At 37.3% G+C, this 17,897-nt stretch overlaps 1 protein-coding gene, 1 long non-coding RNA gene and 1 pseudogene across 4 annotated transcripts; 2 read left to right on the top strand and 1 right to left on the bottom strand.

Annotated features, from left to right (window-relative positions):
* The first annotated feature begins 2,227 nt into the window (after positions 1-2,227).
* On the top strand, positions 2,228-6,140 carry LOC140688678 (uncharacterized). 3 transcript variants are annotated; one of them, XR_012063380.1, is made up of 3 exons: positions 2,228-2,308; positions 3,576-3,731; positions 6,006-6,140. It is a non-coding gene; the product is annotated as an uncharacterized lncRNA (long non-coding RNA). The 3 variants fall into 3 exon arrangements; XR_012063379.1 differs by lacking the exon at positions 2,228-2,308 and adding an exon at positions 2,890-3,072; XR_012063378.1 differs by lacking the exon at positions 2,228-2,308 and having other exon boundaries at positions 3,560-3,731.
* Positions 6,141-9,484: 3,344 nt separating this feature from the next.
* On the top strand, positions 9,485-10,417 carry LOC140688588 (olfactory receptor 4C15-like). The gene has a single exon (XM_072948230.1). The coding sequence runs from the start codon at positions 9,485-9,487 to the stop codon at positions 10,415-10,417; it is 933 nt and encodes a 310-aa protein (XP_072804331.1).
* Positions 10,418-15,911: 5,494 nt separating this feature from the next.
* LOC140688654 (olfactory receptor 4C11-like) lies at positions 15,912-16,806 on the bottom strand (annotated as a pseudogene).
* Between the last annotated feature and the right edge of the window lie 1,091 nt (positions 16,807-17,897).

Genomic DNA, 17,897 nt, shown 5'->3' on the forward strand with positions numbered 1-17,897 from the left:
AAGATATAAATACTATTATGAAAATAGCAGACGTTCATAGTAAAACAATATAAGAGCAAGTGAAGTGAAAAGTTAATGTTTTTTTTCTACTCTCAGTCCCTTATTCTAGCTCCACAGGTATAACCAGTGTTAGCTTTCTTTTTCACCCCAGTGTTAGCTTTTCATACAGCCTTCTAGCAACTTTTTTAAAATTAGTTTTTATTAAATACATCATTTAAAAAAATCAAATAATATTGCAAGGTTTATAATGTCCCTAATCCCTTAGTTTCCAAAGGCTTTCCTCTGGGCAAGGCACAGCTCAAGTGGTAGAGCACATGTTCATGCATAAGGTCTTGGGTTCAATCCCCAGTGCCTCCTCCAAGAATAAATAAATAAACCTAATTACCTCCCCCCACCAAAAAAAAAAATACCAAAGGCTTTACTCACTCAGCTATTGTTTTTGTCTTATGATTTATCTCCATATTTCTAAATGATACATAGATAGCTGTAGTTTTTAGAGATACCAACTTTAAATATTATTGACTTCTGCCATGATTGAGATACAGCTGTCTTACAGTATTTCCCTCTCCTTCTCCCATACGTCTTCCAAATGTTTTTGTAAATTTTGGTTAAGTCCTTGATCAGTGTGTATATATATCATCATGAGTGTTCCAGAAGTCTTTCATTTGCCCCTCCAGATCTCTGCTCCCTTCACCCTGCTCTCCTGCTCAAGAAAGATGTATGGACTACTACAGCTGGGACCTCTGGGTTCTGTTGGGTTTGGCCAGTGAGATCTGCAGCAGGAGATGGGAGGGAGGGAAGGAGCCAGGTCAAGGTATTTATTCCCTTGGCTCCTTCCCTTCAAGGCCTCTTCAGGCCAGGTGTGTTCCTGAGCCAAAAGTCACTACCTCCAGGTGGCCAAGTCCACATGACTCCTTTCAGTTTCCACTAACCTCTCCCTCTCCTTGCCCTTCTGGGACTCAGGGTGATAGCATCTATGACTACTTGCTCAGCGCCACATCTTTATCTCAAGGGTGCCATCTGCGTCTTGCTGGGACACTGGTAGGATGAGCATGTGAACACTGGTCACTGCATAGATTGTGAGTATAGTGCTTTTGAGTTTCCCTTCACATAAAGCATTGCTTCCTGCAGTTACTCTGCTTTCTCCTGGTACACTCCCTCCGTTGGCTAGTTGTCGCCCAGGCCTGGTGCACAGCGACAGTCTTGGGGACTTTCCTCTCCCTCTCCCCTGTAGGATCTCCTGTGTCCTGGATCTCACGTCTTCCTCTTTCTTAGTTTACTTCCTCAGTTTTTCTAATTCAATACTCTTAAGTGGTTAAAATGGATGTTTTTGCTAAGTGATCCCCCAGATCATTCCAGTTCACTTAAACCTACTTTCTGAGAATTACTGGTCTTCTAAGGCCTTTTCTACTTCTAGCAGTCTCCCACTGGAGCACTGGTTCCCAGTCTTGTATTTTACGTACTGGGAAAAAAAATATTTTTTTTTAGTTGAGGGGACTGATACACAGTTGTCGACTTTTTGTTTTGCCAAACAAGAATATATTTAAAGCTGTGATTTATTATCACCATTATTTCATTTAAAAAAAGCCATTTTTGATACCAAGAGTGAAGAGGAACATAGAATAGGGGATAACAATAGCCCATCAGTGTGAATACGTTTATAAAAGTTAGCTATTTTTATGAAAAATTCAGTTTTCTCCATGTTTTTCTTTTTATGGTTGGTGAAAACTTTTATCACCTGTCCTTGGACCCGATTTGGTAACCACTATTCTATACCACACAAGTGTTCTCTTGCCTCATAATACCAATCCTAACAGATACAGATAATCTATATTTCAGGTTTGCTTTCCTAGTAGAGAACAAGAAGAGATGGAGTCTGGAATTGAACAGGAAGAGAGATGCTTGAGCCCCAGGGAGTATCTTTCTGTGCTCTGGCTGGAGATCAAACAAATACCTAAGTAGTTCCTCTCTACCTGTGATTCTAAATCTCCATCAATTAATCAAAATATCTCATACTGACCCATGACTTTTGTAATATGCTTTTTAGTCACATTGCTTATTATTATTGTTGACCCCAAACTGCTATCTATGCCTCTTAAGTAGCTTTTAGTTCTTTCTTCTCCTCTCCATTTCTATGTCCTCAGTTTCAATTTTTTAACTGTTTATCTTAACTACTTCAGTGATTATTTTTTCTCTTCCTTATGCCACATCTAGATTTTGAAGTAGCAAATGGGAGTGGACATGTCCAAATCATGCTTGTGATGATGATGGGAACCAGTTTGGATCCCACTGTCTACATGTCCTGAAGGTGTTGATCAATTTTTGCTGATTTCTTTGGCCTATTTAGTGTTCATTATGTCTCTTTTCTATCCTCTATTTTATATCTCGATTGCTTTTATTTTTTATGTGCAAAAATGTATTTAATTGTTATTCTTTAATAAGCATGGACTGCTGCTCTCACCCTCAAACAGAACATGTCTTTGTGGACTGATGCTGTGCCTCATCCCAGAATTCATCTTTTTCACTTAATAAGTACACAGGCTTTTCACCCCAGTTCTGCTAAGGCACTATATTCAGTCCCAGTTCACACAGTTTTCAGTTTCTGAATATGAAGGCAAGTGAAAGCATCTTCAAATAGAAGACCAGGAGAAGTCAAAAAAGAAAAAAGAAAAAAATCTCTGATTGGGAGCATAAAAAGTTTACAAACACCTGAACAAGTCAAACCACAGACTGCATCTTGGAAAAATGTAATGATGGGAAATTTCCAAGCCCTGAGGGGAACTGAGAGGCAATTCTGCAGGTTTATGGCCTCTTGGGAATTTCCAATTAGAAGTCAAGGAGGAAACTTTTGCTTCTTTATTTATTTTTTCCTGGAGACCATGTTGAAGACAGTGCTTGAGAAGCAGCAGGGAAAATTCTCAACCTCATCTGCCAGAGTTGCCCTTCCTCCCGCTCTTAGTTGTAGAAGTAAGACTTGGGCCCATACTTCATGTTTTGGCCAGCTAGAGGATGGACTTTCCTATAGAGAATAAGAGATTGTCATTACCAGAATTCTCAAGGAACAGAGACATGGTGAGATTTGTAACTCACATTTTTGCATATTCAGAAAGGATTTTAAATTGGGATGTAGTACTTGAAAGTACGGGTATCGTGATGCAGGCTACCAGGTTTAAGGCAGGCTAGGGTCTGTCATGTAACTGTGCACACATGGGCCAGTTGTACAAATTTGTTTGCACTCAGAGGGTTTATTTTTTAATGGAGATTATATGTTAACAAGGCCAAAGAATTTGGAAACAATACATACGGAGTTAATTGGACAACACTTGATGCAACTTAAGTGCTCAATAATTAGCAGCTATTTGAATGCAAACATTTTTTGGAGGGCTAGGAGTACCTTTTCAAGTCTAAAAATTAGACCTATCTTCAGTTTTTCATCTTCAAATTAAACCCACATAACTATGAAATGCAGCAAATGAATCATTGTGTCATAGGTAGTCAATAGCATGTTTTTGTTACTTTATATATTCTCATTTATCCTTCATCCTCTAACATGGTCCTTTGTCTTGGTGTTTTAGGTTAAAAAGTGGAATTTTTGAGGCTATATGAATAATATCATCATAGAAGCAATGTAACTCAAGTGCCGTTTACCATTTAGACTTATTGATATGCAATATAGCACTTAATATTCCCACAAAAAACTGCTAAAAGTGGCCCAGGGAAGGACATGAAAGGTAAGATGGAGTGTCTTACTCAAGTCCCAGAGTGTAGTCTTCTGATTTTAAATTTGCCCATTTAATTTTCCCCACGTGCACTTGATATCACAAATAGCATTTGACTTCTGCTTCAGAACTGTTCAGGCTATTTAAACGGGTGAAGTTCTCAACTGCTTTAGTGCTAGTTGTCATGGTTTTGTCTCTCCTGAAATGAGCTAAGTCACTAAGACAACAGATGGAAAGAAGGCTCAGGCATCCATCAGGAAGGACACAGGTGGAAACCTAGACAATTAGTTTTTTTCCAAATTCCAGAAATAGTAAGAGTATAAAAGTTGAGACATTTAGATAAATCAGCAGAGCAATACTGAGGGGAGAGAAAGGTCTGAAATCTGAAGAGAACATATTTCTCAGACTATGAAGGAAAGGAATATGCTTAGCTAGACAGAAGAAGAATAAATCTTTTATGAAATAAATAATAATCCTGGATCAAATGTACAGAGGATTTAAGGAACTTATCAGGGAGAGTAATCAGAATGGAGTTTTAAATCTATTCATTTAAAGTTAAAATATAATGAAAAAACACTGCTTATGATGACAACTGTACTACTAATTTCTCATACAATTTTGAATATTATACTTACCATTTAATACTGTATAATTACTATGTAACATACTACATAGTACTATGTAATAGTACAATTACTATGTATATTACATAATATATCAACTTCAAAGTTGAAAGAGGAATTTCTCTATCATTTTCAGAATGATCAATGCTGCAATAGGGTTGTTGCTGAAACAAATGGGAAGGAAACAGTGAGCAGTGGTAAGAGTCAGGAGGCAAAATTTCCAGGGTCACAGATCCAAGACATGGCCCAGAGCCCACAGTTTCTGGTTTGAGAGGACCTGAGTGATCTCCTGTGCAGCTCCAGCATTTAAAGAATATGACTATCAAGAAAGGAAAGACCATGGGGTCTTCAATGAGAGGTACAGACAGAACAAGCTGTTCCACGTAGGAGTATATGAAGTGAAAACTGGTATCAGAGTCAGTACAGAGGATGGGAGGGCTGGGCCCAAGGTGCAGCTGTCTGTGGATGGTTTACAGAAGGTAAGCCCTTTCAGTATTAGACTCCGTGTTACGTTAGCATGTTGGCTCCACCTATGCAAATTAATTGCCCTGGGTGGATAATAAAATTACCCTCAAACCTCATCTTTTTCTGAACAAATATTTAGATCGTGAAAAATATGGTGTTGTGTGTTTTAAACTTGATTTTTCATGTTAAATTTTTTATAATTATACCAAAATATCTTTTGAAAATTTAAAAATCCCTACCATTTTTACATGTTTACTTCTGATTTTAAAATAATATTAAAATGTCTGAGCAGGGTTATCACAATGTTTTTGTTGTTTTTCTCATTTAGCACGTAAAAATGTCTCACCATCTTTGTCCTTTTATTACTAGTGTCTTACTCATAGCATATTTTGCTACTAGTTTGTAGTAGACTGATTTACATAAACATTTTATCATTCAACATTTTAGATATTTCTGAATTTTTACTATTATAAATGACATCATCTTTCACTAAAAAACTTACACCACCTCATTTTACTTTTAGAACAATTTTTAGGGTTAAGGCTACTAGTATAAGGAATATAAACATGTTTATGATTCTGAAAATAACTGCTAAAACATTTCCTAATAAGATTAAATAAATGAAGCAGCTTCATTACAATTTAGGTTTGATATAATTAAAAATATGATTTAGAAACATACTTTTTTCATATGATAGATTCAATTCTCCAGCTCACTTTGTGTGTATAAACATCCCTGTAAAATCATGCATATATCAACATTTCACATCTTCCACTCAAATTGTACTTTGCAAACAATGTTCGTAAGAAGTGTCTTGTTTGACTCTCAGGGGCCAGCAGCCTGGACAAGCGTTACTTGCCTATTCTTATTTTATGAGCGAGGACTCAGAGGCTTTGTGGTTTCTTCAATGACACATAATCACTACATTTTTGGTATCAGGAACTGAACAATTATGATATTATTTTAAATTAGCTTTTTATTTGGGAGTAATTTTAGATTAATAGAAAAGTTGCAAGCTATTATAGAGGGTTCTGATTTCGCCTCCTCAGTTATTTTCCCCTCATATTCATCACCCAACATTACCAGGAGTATATTTATGAAAACTATGACATGAACGTTGATACATTACTCTTAATGAAACACCAGATTTTATTCATATTTTACTAATCTTTCCACTACTGTCCCTTTTCTGTTCTAGGATTCAATCCAGGACAACAAAATGCATTTAGGATAATTACCTTTTAAATTATTCCAAATCAATAGACTTACCATATGACCCAGGAATCCCACTCCTGGGCTTGTATCCAGAAGGAAATCTACTTCAGGATGACACCTGCACCCCAATGTTCATAGCAGCACTATTTACAATAGCCAAAACATGGAAACAGCCTAAATGTCCATCAACAGGTGACTGGATAAAGAAGATGTGGTATATTTATACAATGGAATACTACTCAGCCATAAAAACCGACAACATAATGCCATTTGCAGCAACATGGATGCTCCTAGAGAATGTCATTCTAAGTGAAGTAAGCCAGAAAGAGAAAGAAAAATACCATATGAGATCGCTCATATGTGGAATCTAAAAAACAAAAACAAAAACAAACAAACAAACAAACAAAAACAAAGCATAAATACAGGACAGAAATAGACTCATGGACAGAGAATACAGATTTGTGGTTACCGGGGTGGGGGTAGAGGGTGGGAAGGGATAGACTGGGATTTCAAAATTGTAGACTAGATAAACAAGATTACACTGTATAGCACAGGGAAATATACACAAAACGTTATGATAAATCACAGAGAAAAAAATGTGACAATGAGTGTGTATATGTCTATGAATGACTGAAAAATTGTGCTGAACACTGGAATTTGACACAACATTGTAAAGTGATTATAAATCAATAAAAAATGTTAAATAAATAAATAAATAAATAAATAAATAAATAAATAAATAATTCCAAATCAAAACCCTTGTGATCATAAACTCTGAGGACACCATACTCTCCATTGTCAAAGCTTTAACAATAATGTTAGAAATTTCTTTTATCTGAAAAAAAAGAGAGGCTTGATTTGTTTATATTTAATGAGCATTTTGATTCTAAAATAGTGTTTCTCGGAGAAACCCCCCAAGTAAGGAAGTAGAGAGCCTAAGAATTATTTAACTGTTAGATTAATATAGAATCTTGGTTTTCATTTCCAGCCTTCATTCTATTTGATTTTATTTGTAAAATGAAGCTGCCTGAAAAAGAGGTGGACACATGAGGGTCTGAAGGCCACAATCATTTATTTCAGAGATTATTAAAGATATTCAAAAGTGTTGCAGATTTAAACAGTACCATTTATGCATTCTGACCAATAAAATATTTTATATTTGTGAATAAGTCAAAAATGAGTAAAGCTATTTTTCAGCCCTGGCATGGTAAAGCAGAAATTAGGAATAAAAGCATTCTCATTTCCACTCTGTGTCAATTGCTTTGGGGGCTTGTTCTTACCGTTTATAATTTTCTCCAGTGCATCTAAATGCATAAATGGTTTTATGAGCACAGCCTTATCTGATTTTCGCAAGGACTCTCTCAGGAGGCACTATTATTATACCCAGTTCCAGAATAGAAACTGAGTCCTTGAGAATTTTAAGTAACTTTTCTTATCACATAATCTACCTTAGTAGAAGAGCCTGGATTTGTACCGAGGTCTCTGTGCACCTGGAGCTGGTGCTCTTTATCATTTCATTCCATCGTCTCTCTTGTTTTGATCTGAGGATAAACTGATAACTGTTGTAACATAGGGTTTGTTTTATAGTCTTGTTTTCTTGACGGCAGTCTGTAACTGGATATGGAGTTCGTAATGCAAGCACTGTTTAGGAATGTCTGGTGCCCTGGAAACATAATGAAGATGGTTATTTCAAAGTAAACAAATGGACAGATAGTACTATACACACTTCTATATTTGTTAGTTTTATTAAAATTTTCAATTATTTTTGTTAGCTGTCATTCATAAAAAACAACTTATTTTTTAATTTTTACAGAAAGCCTAATTATTCTTTTACTTGCCTATTTGTACACACATACATGTCGTTTGATGAATGTCTCTTAAGTGTACAAGTAAGGACACAATCATTCTTCAAAGATGTGTCTTGCTATGAAAAATGAAGTCAAAATTTGGAGTAATAACCTGGATAACTCATGGGAAAACTTTCTGTGGGTAAGGTGTCAGGATTTTTAAGTGAGAGAAAAGTAACTAAAACTGATATGGACATTTTATCAAAAGCAACAGTTTCACATTTTTCAATTTGACCCTCATTATAATCCTGTGAGATGAACAGAAAGGTTATATATGAACCTCCCTACATTACAATAGTCATAGAAATTTGAGAAACACATTTATCTTGCCAAGCTGTACTTGATCAGACTGGGACATATAGTATAAATAATTAGCAAATAATGGAAGCCTCAAGGCTCTGACTTATATTCACCATATAATTTATATTCCTTACCTATGTGGTTGTTGCCAGTTTGTGTCTGTAAGTAACTGGACCATTACCTTCTGATTCTACATGATTTGCTCAGTGTCCTTCATCAAGAGGCATCATTCAAATGTGAACAAAGGAATCAGAAGTTTTCACCTCTAAAGTGGACGGCAACCCTCCAAAGGCCACCTCTGTTCTAAAGTTCTTGCTAGAAAAAATGTTTGCTTCTTTCCCTGTAGATCCAGTGGAAAGGACTTGGACGTTGGAGCCAGGGGTCCGGGTTAAAATTTGAGACTCAGCACCTGTTATTTCTTTGATTTTTATCTCTTTTAAAAGGCATGAATTTTCTACCAGTAAAATAAAGTACTAAGACCTAACATGGACTGTTTCTTACCCACTAGACCCTGAACAAATGCTTCCTTGCATTATTTAACTTAGTTATAATAACAATACTCATAAGTAGGTATTATTATTTTTTATCAACTTCTCTTTTTGTTTTCAATGAGTGGGAAAAAAACCAACTCAAAGCACGCATCCTTGTGATGTGTTAGGCTATGGCAGAGTGACTTCCCATTGATCTTTCTCTTTTATAAAGAATTGATTAATTAATCTTAAAGGCTCAATTCACTTCAGACTTTTAAAAGTCATGGGGGAATAGCCATGATTTCTAAGCATGTCCTAAACTGGGTGCTATTTCTTCTTCTATTTGCAGATAAGGACGTTTCCTGGTCAGGGAGGGCGTGCAGGTCATCCCCGCTCCCATTCCAAGCATATGGCAGCTGTAATTAATAAACTGCCTTCCTCCTTTCCAGAAAAGTTGGATGTGATTTCAGAATCCTTCTTCCAGTTCACTCCAGGAAACCACTACTACATGATCAGAGTTAACAGTTGAGATAAAAAAAAATACATTTCTCATCCCTACCGCATTGGATCGCCATCCTTCCCCTATTCTGAAGCTCTGATGATCTTAAAGTATTTAATAATTCATCCCTATCCTTCCTGACATCCCATTGCTGCCTTAAAACTTTCTTCTGTTGTTGTTGTTGTCAATGACAAGAGAAGCACAAGTACATTAGATAATCTTTCACATGGATGAACAAACTCATTGACTATGGTAATTCCATGAACTGGTATAAGACATTTTTCTTTCTCATAATTGTAGGTTCTACATGCTCACTGTAGTAGCTTTCACCCTCTTCTTGAAAATCATGCAAAACCAAAGCTTTGTAACTGAGTTTGTCCTCCTGGGGCTTTCACAGAATCCAAATATACAGAAACTAATATTTGTTGTGTTTTTGTTTGGCTACATCACAACTATCGGGGGCAACTTGCTAATGGTGGTGACCATCAGTTGCAGCCCAGCACTCCTGGGCTCCCCCATGTACTTCTTCTTGGCTTTTCTGTCCGTCGTGGGTGCATGCTTCTCCTCCGCCATTGCCCCAAAGATGATTGTGGACTCTCTCTCTGAGAGGAAAACCATCTCCTTTGAAGGATGCATGACCCACCTCTTTGCTGAGCACTTCTTTGCTGGAGCAGAGGTGACTGTCCTCACGGCCATGGCCTATGACCGCTGTGTGGCCATCTGCAAACCCCTGCACTACTCTTCTATCATGAGCCAGAGGCTCTGCAGCATTCTGACAGGGGCAGCCTGGATAGGGGGCTTCCTGCATTCCATGATACAAATTCTCTTCACTTTCCAGCTGCCCTTCTGTGGCCCCAATGTCATTGATCACTTCATGTGTGACTTATACCTATTACTGGAGCTAGGCTGCACTGACACTCACATCTTTGGCCTTTTGGTGGTTGCCAACAGTGGGTTCATCTGCATCCTTATCTTCTCCTTGTTGCTCGTCTCCTATGGGGTCTTCTTGCTCTCTCTGAGAACCCGTAGTACTGAAGGGCAGCAGAGAGCTCTCTCTACCTGTGGATTTCACATTGCTGTTGTGGTTTTGTTCTTTGTCCCATGCATATTTGTGTATGCACAACCTCCATCTGCTTTCTCCTTTGACAAAATAGTAGCCATATTTTACACCATCCTAACTCCCTTGCTCAATCCTTTGATTTACACATTCAGGAATAAGGAAGTGAAAAATGCCATGAGGAAAGTGTGGAACAGAATAATAGTGGCTAATGAAAAATAAAATGTTGATCTTTGAAAAAATTTAAAGTCAAGATTGAAAATTCAAGTTTTCTTATTAGATAAACACTCTATGTGGGTGAGTCTTGTTTGGCAGGTGGTAAAGCAATGTAATGTAAAAAGCACTAACATAAGGGTCAGGAAATAATGTTTTCCCCCTTAGATTACTTATGAACTCTGATCTGGCAGCTCAGCATCCTCAAATGTAAATTGAAAAGAGTTGAATTCTATGCTTACTTGGAATTGAAATGTCAAAAAAGAATGAAATGAGAAATTGTCTCCCAGACTTCTTGCCACTCAGTAGATGCTTTGGAAAACCTTTGTGCAGGGAAGACAAAACTACCTTAGAGATTAGAAATGGGAACTTACTCAAACTATTTCACATGGAAAAACCTGTATATTTAGGATGCGGATTTCAGCGACTGATGAAAAAAAAATCACGACTCAGGAGTGGAAGAGATTAGAGCATTCACAGAACCTCAGCTGTAGGTGTTCTTGTATCACGTCTCTATTTCAAGTGTTTAAAGATAGCAACTTGCCCCTTGGATTTTATGAGCCCCCTCTCTAACTACTTGTATTTTTTGAGAGACCTCATCACTTTCTAATATACCATGTACTTTGTTTACTTATTATTATTATTATTTTTGTCTGCCTTCTGTCATGTAATGTAAGCTATGAAGCAAGGAATTATTTTTTTTCATTTGTTGATTGATGTAAAATTAGTAATTAGTGTCTAGAACAGCCTGATATAGGAGCTCAGTAATTATCTGTTGAAAAAATGAATAAGTGAGATATCTTCCCATATTCAAATGTAAGCCTATCTTTAACATTAACACACTAATATTTCAATTTGGCAAAGTGATATAGTTATTGCTTCTATTAGCATTTTGATATTGATGAAACTATAAATCATGCTATGATATAACACAGACCAGAGTATTTAAAATAACTCTGTATTCTAGTTAATTTCCCCAGATCTAAATCTGAATATAAGGTCTAAAAGTTCCAATAGAAAATAAAGGCACTTTTTGTCTATCTACTATTTTTCTCATTTTATTCTCAATTTTGTCTCCTACAAAATTAAATTTTGCTTTTAGTGATTTGACTTTAATTCTGAAAATATTTCTTATTTCAATAACATTGTCTACTACCTCAAGTTTGGATGTTAGAGCGGGTTTAATCTGGCCAGAGGGTCTGTATTATTCATTGGAAACCTCACCTTAGTAAGCTACAACTTCCATTGAACAGAGTTTAAATTAGGGCCCTAATTTATCCCAAGACTACATGTGAGGCAGGGGTGGACAAACTGAAGATAGTAGAAACCTCAGTGGTGATTTATCCCTATTTTCACAGTTTCTGTGACGGAATAACCATTATCAACTGCATTCAATAAAGTTCTGGTCTTGATATAACAGAACCAGGATGCCAGTTGGATAATCTAATCATTCAGTCTGCAATGAATTTTAATGCCCTCAGAGTCAATTCACTCAGATTGAAGGAACTTCCAGAGACCACTGACTCACCTTCTTGCCTTTGTCCAGCTCAGTGCTCTCCTCTGAAACTGCCCTTTGAAACATTTTCTGCCCCCAGAACTGAACAGCTTAGCCATCCCCTCAAAGGCGGGTGTTCATTCAGGGCTCTGGGCCTGGGGAGTGTAATGCAGGAGCCCTTCCCAGGGCTGTTCTTACTCATCCAGCTGGGAAATTTTATAAAATCACTGTGTATGTCATATTAAAATTAACAAGATTTAGATTCATAAGACTTGTTAGAATAATTGGATTCCAGGCTCAGTTCTGCTGCTGATTTACTGTGTGGCATGGGTGATTTATTTCACTTTCTCTATTTGCAATCTTTAAGGAGAACTGATAAAAATACATAAATATTTTTTCTGTACTATTTCTGAGTTAGGCATTCTTTCTTTTCATATGTTATACATTTTAGTATTTATAAAAAGTTTTTAAAACTAAGTCTTCATATTCGCATTTAATTGATGGGGAAGCTGAGACTCAAATACGTTAAGTGACACACCAAAAACCCTTCCTCAGATTCTTCCCATACATTTGCAACAAATAAAGTCCAGGCATTGGAATGTTACTTTCTCTACAATGTTTCTCTGAGACACCTGGGCTTGCTAGCTGCCACTAGCCCTGCAGCAACTGTGCAGAGCATGGTGCAATCCATCCATGGCATACTCCAACCTCAGTGTCTGTCCCGAGCTCTCCCCTTCCACCTAAACATACCCTGGACCTCTCACTTCACCGTCATTGAAGGCCATGTCACACCTTGCAGGCAGTTCTTAGACCAGAGTGCTGGGTTTAACATGGTCTCCTGGGTAAGAAAGCACTTTTGTAATGTAATCTCTCTCACCTTGAACAGCTTGTAACCATCCAAAAGCAAAGATCTAATTCTTTTTCCTGCAAGTGGAAGGACATATCTTTAAAAAAAAAAAGAAAAAAAGAAAAAGAAAAAGCAGGGGTGGGTCAGTGGGGCAGGACATAACCCAGCGGTAGAGTGTGTGCTCGGCGTGCATGAGGTCCTGGGTTCAATCCTCTGAATTAAGGGAAAATAGTAAAATAAAATAAAATAGAATACTCTTTTAAAAAAGAAAAATACGTAAGACAAAGTATTCAAGAATTCCATTCATTTTCCTTCCTTCTTGTCTTACTCTCTACATTGCTTTAAAAACATAGATAAGAAATGTAAAAATGGAACATTAATAATATAAAATAAATATTGATTATTACTATATGTTTCTTACAAACAGAAAATAGGAAATTCAAGAGGTTGAGAAACTGGCTTAAATTCATATAGCAGTGGTGAGGCCAGGACTCAAGTCTACCACACATTTCATTTATCTGAGTCTTTAAGTGGCTTCAAAGGCTTCCATGCCTCTAGAAGAGATGGGCTTAAGGAAATCCTACAGAGAAGGGAGCATTTTCCTCATATCAAGTCATAGGGGTTGGAGTTTAGCTAATTGACCCAAAGTTTGCTTTTGTGCTTGGACAGTCTGAGCTAGGTAGCTCATGGAATATCCTTTGGGACTGGGCTGGGAGAAATAGTTTACTTGGAGCTCCTGAGGCTGAAGCCCTGTTTTAGGAAATGTAAACCTTTGTGGGAGTTACAATTAATGTCCAATGTAGCAAAAAGAAAACACTTAAACTCATGATTTTCCAAAAACAGGTATTGTGGGAAGAGAGATGGCTTGATAAACATTTTTTTCTCAGAACACAGAAATAGTTTTCTCCATAAAGTATGAAAGAACCAAATTAAGAAATTCGCTCCATTTTACATGACCCTTCTGTCTACTCCAGTACAGACACTGTTGTTCTCTGACCCAGGGCTTCTGGGGAGACACCTGAGAAGTATGGCCACGTGCAGAGTTTCTTTCCCCAAAACTCCGTACGTCCCATAACCTCTTGTGGTAGAAGGCATTGATAAATCTCAGTGAAGTGTAGTTTGTGTATTTCATTCAGACTTCATATAATTCACCATGTAAGTCAATTAAAGTTGAAGATATGAAAAATACACTTGATTGGAAGTCATCTATTTGGTCCTCAGAAAAGAAGTGAGTGATTCAATCTGTCTGAAATTCTTCCAATTGTCTTCTCAAGATTTCTGCCTTAGAATCTTTGCTCAGGGTGTCTTCTGACAAACAGAGGAGCTCCTGGGCGGTATTGTCACCAGTGAAGGGTCATGGTGGTCCAGTGTTCCTAAGACCCCCGACCTCCGTGTAAAAGTACACTGTTCCCCAAGCATCTCTGCTCAAAAGCAAGGCAATGATTGCACCATGGCATTGAGGCCAGTGTGGCAGAAGTTTCTATCCTGGGAATCCTCCCATATGAAGTTCTAAGTCAGTGGTGATGTTTCTGGGACAAAGTCCATGATAGTACTGTACTTTCTACACACTTGGGTTTTCAGGACTTTTGACAACCTTTCTCTTATGACCACATTCCTGGCTTGGTTTTGGGGAAAGTGATGGTGTGGTGGGTCAGGGAGAAAGAAGCTGAACTTTGTGATGAAATCTTGGGTCAAACTACTGGCTCTTCCATTTTTTGCTCACCTCCCCTCACTATATCTTTCTGTATCCTGTCCCCTGGCTCTTCTTTCCTTCGTGTCTGCTCACTCTCCTCTCTCTTGTTCTGACTTTATCTAATCTTTGTTTCTTTCTTCCTCTTCAGTATGATTTATTTAGGCATTTATTTTCTGCTTTGATATTGGCCCCAACATGCAGTTTAAATAACTTGATTTTGAAGTCAGGACAGAAATTTAAGGTATCAATTATCATCCTTTTTTGAAGGCTCAGGATTTCTTTTCTAAGATGCAATCTATGTGATGATTTGTATTTAATATTTTACATGACATGTAGCATGAATGCTAGAGAGGAAGGCTATCTAGTCACATCCTTTTCTAGTTCTCACCTGTCTTAGGTAAAACTCCTGCAGCACAAATCAGACTTTGTACTTAGAAAAGGACAAAGCAAATGGCCACACTTACCTTGCAAAAAAATTAAATGTGCAGGTCAAATGAAATAACACAAGCGAAAACTTGTTTAAATGATCAGATTACAGAGCAGGAATAATATATAATCCAGGATTGCCTTATTCAATTAATTATGTGTATATGAAAATCCACATAGCAATATAGGAGCATAAGAGAGAGATGCAGATGTTTATTTATCCAGAGAAAAAAAATTGGAAGGCTTTTGGCACCAAATATATTTCCAAATGTATTTGAAGTGGTTAAAATTTGAACAGGTGAAAGTAAAACTTAAGGATTTATAAACGGAAATAGCTTCCTCTACTGTGATGTACCCCTTAATCAAAGAGGTAGGATGGTCCAGGAGGGTCTGGAAACAACGGATGAAAATGATAAACCTCCGAGGCGACGATCTGATCTAATGAATATATCTTGTCAAGTGCCGCTTTCCTGTCTTTAAGTCCCCAAATCTATACTCTTTTTTTTTTCCAAACCTTCTCTTTGTTTACTTAAAATGAAACAAAATAAAATTACACGACCTCTTTTATGGCTGTCCACCTGCCAACAAAACTATCTTTTGCTACTTTTTGATTTATTGAAAGTGTGGTTTTTAAGGAGAGGATATCTATGTTACCTGAAGCAATTCATGCTCTTCCCCTTCAATTATTAAACTTGAATAAGAAATATGAAAAAGAAAAATCCAAAGCAAATTAATATAAAAATCAAAAACGCAAACTATGGAGACAACAGGGTCTGGCTCGCAAGCTTCAAAAGAGCAGCGCTATCGATGCAAACCGCAGACGCGCAGGAAAGGGTTGTGCTTTCACAAACATGACTGCGCTTAATGGTCTGTCACGCTGGCTTTGCTCTGCGCTCAGTCTGCCTGCTCCCCCGAAGCTCCCACTGGAAGAGGATTCCATTGTCCACATCAGAGTGAGAACATTTTGTCTTTTCTATCAATCCATTTTATTTAAACTGTGACAGAATTAGCAATTGGCTTCTTCTGCTCTTTGCCATTTAAGTCAGAGTTTGTTGCACCATAACTTTCTCATTGAAGTTTTGACTTCTGCTTTCCTCAGAGTATAAATCAGACGGTTGAGTTAGGGTGTCCCAATAGTGTAAACACAGCCACTATCTTGTCCATTGGAAATACAGATAGAGGTCGAGTGCATGTGAATACACACGGTTCAAAGCACAAGATGATAACAATACTGTGGGAGGTGCAGGTGGAGAGGGCTTTCCTTCTTCCTTCTGCAGTCTGATTACTCAGAGAAGTAAGATGAAAACATAGGAGATAAGCAGCACTGTGAAACTCACCATGCACATGGCCCCGCTGTTAAACACAATGACTAGATTGATGACATAAGTGTTGGTGCAGGCAAGTTTCAACAAAGGCTGCATATCACAGAAATAGTGACTGATAACATTGGGCCCACAGAAGGGTAATTTCAGAGCCAAGAGGATCTGTGTTGAAGAATGGATACAAGACCCCACCCAATGCAGCACAGACGCATTGGATCATGACGGTTGTGTATCTCAGGGGCTTAAAATGACCACATAGTGATCAAAGGACATAAGAGTGAGCACCAAGATCTCCATGCACCCAAACACATGACTTGCGAAGATCTGGGTCATGCATTCATTGTAGGAGATGAATTTCTTTTCAGGTATAGAATCTACAATCAATCTAGGAGCAGTGGTTGTTGACAAACAAGAATCAGCAAAGAATAAACAGAAAAGGAGGAAGTACGTGGGGCTCCCAAGTGTCTGGCTATGTCTTATGGTCATCACAATTAGGAAGCTCACCAACAGAGTTGTGAGGTATACAAGCAAGATCACGAATACTACTTTCTCCCTTAATATATCTCGTGTTAACTCATATAGAATGAACTCATTCACACGGCTGTTCATCTCCATGGTTACACTGAATATAAGGCAGACATGGCTGAGAAATGATTCATCTGCAAAGAAAACTGGGGATATGGTGACTTGCAACAACAGTGTATTTGGACTCTGAATTACAACTTTCATATTTCTAATTCCATCAACACTGTAACTCTGTTTCTCAAAGTTTTCATAATTACACTAACGTGGGAAACATTTTTTTTTAATGTTGACATTTATGCTTTAACCATGTGCATTGATTCAAGGTCTTCCTATGTGGACCAAGACATTTTTTGGCAAAAAAAAAAAAAAAAAAGCCCACAAGTGATTGTTCCCTCTGCAAAGGTCTGAGAACTAATGACTTGGCTTTACAATCTTGATCAGGTCACTTTAATGTCTTGAAGCTCTTTCCTCATATGACAGTTAGAGATTCTAATAGATATTTTAGTAAGCATATACATGTGTATAGGATATATATGTGCATATAATGTATATGCATCTCAATTATTGAAAAATAATATCTCTATATAATTTAGAAATGACACTTTTGGAGATTCTCTCCTAAGCAAATACATTTCTTGATTTGGACACCAGTTTGCAGTCATGATTCCTGACTTCCTCAGTATCTTAGTTGGATTATGCCTTAAGAAAAAAATATTTTTTCCATCTTTAGGCTTATTGTGGCTGTAATTTTACCTCCATTGCCAGTTAGGGCACATAAGCTATTTGGGTAAATCACTGAGGCAGCAATGTTGAGGAAAACCGCTCTGTGTTTGAAAAAACCCGTTACTTATCAAAGGTGCGTGGTATGAAGCTTCACCTCCTATCGATCTAGACTGTTGTGCTACTTCTTGCATTTCTATAACTTCTGTCATGTCCTCTCTCATAGCCAATTCTCCTACCACTGGCTTCAGAAGTTTGTGTTCTTCCAGTTTTTCTCTCTGAAACATATTTTAAAAGCATATTTCAGAATTTCAACCTACAAATAGTTCTCATTGTTTTACTTTATTCTCTGCTTATATACAATCATATCTATATAATTTCAATCATCCTATAATATTATTATATTTTCTGATTTTCCTTTTTAATTTTAAAGCCTTTTCCATGTAGTTAAAGAGCATCCA

This window comes from Vicugna pacos, chromosome 23 (genome assembly GCF_048564905.1).
Source record: "Vicugna pacos chromosome 23, VicPac4, whole genome shotgun sequence".
Classification (NCBI taxonomy): domain Eukaryota; kingdom Metazoa; phylum Chordata; class Mammalia; order Artiodactyla; family Camelidae; genus Vicugna; species Vicugna pacos.